The 3,777-nt window shown below is 58.0% G+C and overlaps 1 protein-coding gene across 1 annotated transcript in view; it reads left to right on the top strand.

Annotated features, from left to right (window-relative positions):
- Positions 1 to 788: 788 nt before the first annotated feature.
- Positions 789 to 3,777, top strand: part of NAB2 (NGFI-A binding protein 2) — a 7,649-nt gene continuing 4,660 nt past the window's right edge. The window contains exons 1-4 of the mRNA XM_006171907.3: positions 789 to 2,294; positions 2,705 to 2,838; positions 3,175 to 3,226; positions 3,319 to 3,451. Of these exons, the coding sequence (XP_006171969.1) occupies positions 1,437 to 2,294; positions 2,705 to 2,838; positions 3,175 to 3,226; positions 3,319 to 3,451 (1,177 nt within the window). The 5' untranslated portion in view covers positions 789 to 1,436. The remainder of the gene's footprint in view (positions 2,295 to 2,704; positions 2,839 to 3,174; positions 3,227 to 3,318; positions 3,452 to 3,777) is intronic.

Raw genomic sequence — 3,777 nt, 5'->3', positions numbered from 1 at the left:
GGGGAGTGGAGGTGGGTGGAGCTGGACTCCAGAATGGGGTCCGGAGGGCGGAGGTCGAGGAGAGGACGGGAAAGCGGCACGGGGGTGGGGGGTGGAGACTGGTGGAAAAGGGGGTGCGTCTTCGAATTAGGGGACCCTGGGAGCAGGCAAGGATGTGGTGAAGCTGGGTATGAAAGAGTAGTACTTCATTCTCCATTCTGTTTTCTACGTGGACCTGACCTAGAATGTGACCCCCATCAAAGAATGTAGGTGCCCCCGACTACCAGGGGAAGCCCTGGAGCTAGAGCTGACAACATGTGCGGGAAAGGGGGTTGGGAAGTTGCGGGGTGGGGGTTTGCTCCTCAGCCGCTCAATCTGTAGTTGGTCTGGAGCGCGCAGTCAGTCCCCGGGGACCAGGAGAAGCCGGAGCCTTTGAGTTAAAGGAGCATCTGCAAAGCCCAGGAGGCAGGGGGTCCCCGGGGGGTCCTTTACTGTCGCTTTCCCTTTATTCAAATCGAGGAGAGGGGAGTTTCGGTGTGCAGCTCTTCCCTCGAGGCCTTGAGCAGCCCCTCCCCACTCCACTTAAAGATGTGGGTGGAAAATAAGGGAGAGGAGAGTAGGCGGGAGCCCCTGGGCGGTTTTCGCCCACAGACGCTACCACTGTGGGCGCATGAGTGGGTGGAACGGCCCCAGAGCTGAACAGTTAAGGCGCTCCTCCCCTCCTTGGGAACCTGAACTACCTAGCAAACCCCAAAGGTTACTGCTAGCAAAGGGGGGGCACCTGGGGGGTTCTGCGCAGACCTCCAGGGAAGAGAGGCCTTGGGGCTAGAGAGCAAGGGTGGGTTAAAGAGGCACTAGGGGAAAAGCTGAGGGGACAGTCCACCCGGCTCGCTGAGCTCCCAGAGTGAGAAAGCCAGGGAAGGGCCACACCCCTCCCTCTCAGCCACCTGGTCAGATGCCACCAAGCTGGCCAGCCGTGGGGCCCCGTGTCCATCATGGGTAGAGCTAGGGTCCAACACACTTAAACGAGGGATGTCACATTAAGTATCCTGACCCTGCTGGGTGCTTAGGGTTGGAAGGTAAGCACTGTATATGGAGGAGGCACCCGTCCTGGTGGGTATGTTCAGGGACTCAGTGCCCAAGGTCTTTTTAGCATAAACCAGAAGGATAGAAGCTGAACATGGGGATAGGGCTTTGCCAGAGAGACAGCACTGGCTGTTGATGTTTCTGGCCAGTCTGGGGTGGCACTGTTATGTCTGTGTCCCCGAGCAGAGCAATACCTAATCATCAGTCTGTACTCAGACTTGGGCCTTGGGCAGAGAGAGCATGTAGATGAGAGGGGGGAAGAAAAGTCCAGAACGAGAAGACAATTGCTGGTGTGGGTTGTGCCCAGCAGCGAGACTTGCACTGACTGCCTCTCGCTCCTGCCCCTCCTCCGCAGGCCCAGCGCTGGGACCATGGCCCTGCCTCGGACGCTGGGGGAGCTGCAGCTGTACCGGGTACTGCAGCGCGCCAATCTCCTCTCCTACTATGAGACCTTCATCCAGCAGGGAGGGGACGATGTGCAGCAGCTGTGCGAGGCGGGCGAGGAGGAGTTCCTGGAGATCATGGCACTCGTGGGCATGGCCACCAAGCCCCTTCATGTCCGGCGCCTGCAGAAGGCACTGAGAGAGTGGGCTACCAATCCAGGGCTCTTCAGCCAACCAGTGCCTGCTGTGCCCGTTTCCAGCATCCCGCTCTTCAAGATCTCTGAGACTGCGGGCACCCGGAAAGGGAGCATAAGTAATGGGCATGGTAGCCCAGGGGAAAAGGCGGGCAGTGCCCGCAGTTTCAGTCCCAAGAGTCCCCTTGAACTTGGAGAGAAGCTATCACCACTGCCTGGGGGACCTGGGGCAGGGGACCCCCGGATCTGGCCTGGTCGGAGCACTCCAGAATCGGACGTTGGAGCGGGAGGAGAAGAGGAGGCTGGCTCGCCCCCCTTCTCCCCACCTGCTGGGGGAGGAGTCCCTGAGGGGACTGGGGCTGGAGGGCTGGCAGCAGGTGGGGCTGGGGGCGGGCCAGACCGACTGGAGCCAGAGATGGTGCGCATGGTGGTGGAGAGTGTGGAGAGGATCTTCCGGAGCTTTCCTAGGGGAGATGCTGGGGAGGTCACGTCTCTGCTGAAGCTGAATAAGAAGCTGGCACGGAGCGTGGGGCACATCTTTGAGATGGATGATAATGACAGCCAGAAAGAAGAGGAGATCCGCAAGTATAGCATCATCTATGGTCGCTTTGACTCCAAGCGGCGGGAAGGCAAGCAGCTTAGTCTGCATGAGGTGAGGACCTGGGGCCTTGAATTGCCCTCTCCCCCTCTGAGAATTCCTGCCTTCTTCACCTGTCCCCCATTGCCTCTTGACCAAGACCCCAGGCCCTGACTCACTGCCCCCAACACCTAACCCAGCTGCCACAGTGTTCCTGTCCGCAGATGAGGGGACAGCAGAGAGGGCGAAAGCCAAGCTGTCAAATCGCCCTCTCTCTAGACTCCCCCAACCCCCGCCCCAGGAGGGAGGTGGCTTTGGTGCTGACCTGTCTTCCTCTCTCAGAAAGCTCTCTGTGTAGTGTCAAAACCTAGCAAGCATACCACGGATGGGATTAATTTGTCTGATCGTGAAGGGGCATGAGGGGGGGTTTAGAAAGGCAATGGGAGTTTAAGATTCTAATTCTTTTGGTCTTTCTCACTCCACAGTTGACCATCAATGAGGCTGCTGCACAGTTCTGCATGAGAGACAATACGCTCTTACTGCGCAGGGTGGAACTCTTCTCCCTGTCTCGCCAGGTGGCCCGAGAGAGCACCTACCTGTCGTCTTTGAAGGGCTCCAGGTGAGACCCCTTTGCCCAGGTTCCTAGATTGGAATCCTGCTAAGGACCTGGAGCATATTCTCACCTCCAGATCAGGCAGCTCTGGGCCTGTTTACCACCCACTTAGGCCCTAACTTGGACAAGATCAACTTGTCTCAAGTCCGGTTCCTCTTACCATCCTTCTCAGGTCTCCCCAACCCCCCACAACAATTGAAGACTCAAGTTAGAGACTCCTGTCCAGCTGGTTTCTTTGCTCAAAAATTTTCAAGAAAAAAAAAATGCTTTTGGCCAGACTCTGCCTGGTCTATCCTGCGGCATCCCTACCTTCACTCTCTGTATTCTTGTCCATCTTCACAGGCTCCATCCTGAAGAATTAGGAGGCCCCCCACTGAAGAAGCTGAAACAAGAGGTGTGTTTTCCAGAGTATATGAGGGGAAACAAGAGCCTTTCTCAATCTCCTCCCTCACCAGGTCCTTATTTCCCCATTCTGGGCTTCCATAGGTTGGAGAACAGAGTCACCCTGAAATCCAGCAGCCTCCTCCAGGCCCTGAGTCTTACGCACCCCCGTACCGTCCCAGTCTGGAGGAAGACAGTGCCAGCCTCTCTGGGGAGAGTCTAGACGGACACTTGCAGGGTGAGTGTGCATCTGAACACTTCTCTTTTGGAGGGTAGCGGGTGGAGGGAGTGAGCCAGGAGGCAGCTGCCTGGAACAAGGTTGGGAGGCCTGGCTGGATGGGGGCAAAAGGACCTGTGGGTCTGGCTGTGCGGTTGAGGGTGGGGGTAATGTTGGCTGTAGCCCCTTGCCTGACCCGTGCCCATGCCCACAGCTGTGGGGTCGTGCCCAAGGCTGACGCCGCCCCCTGCTGACCTGCCTTTGGCATTGCCAGCCCATGGGCTATGGAGCCGCCACATCCTGCAGCAGACACTGATGGACGAGGGGCTGCGGCTCGCGCGCCTCGT

Source organism: Tupaia chinensis, unplaced genomic scaffold (genome assembly GCF_000334495.1).
Source record: "Tupaia chinensis unplaced genomic scaffold, TupChi_1.0 Scaffold150006_1, whole genome shotgun sequence".
Lineage (NCBI taxonomy): Eukaryota > Metazoa > Chordata > Mammalia > Scandentia > Tupaiidae > Tupaia > Tupaia belangeri.
This window is presented reverse-complemented; position numbering and strand designations above follow the sequence as displayed.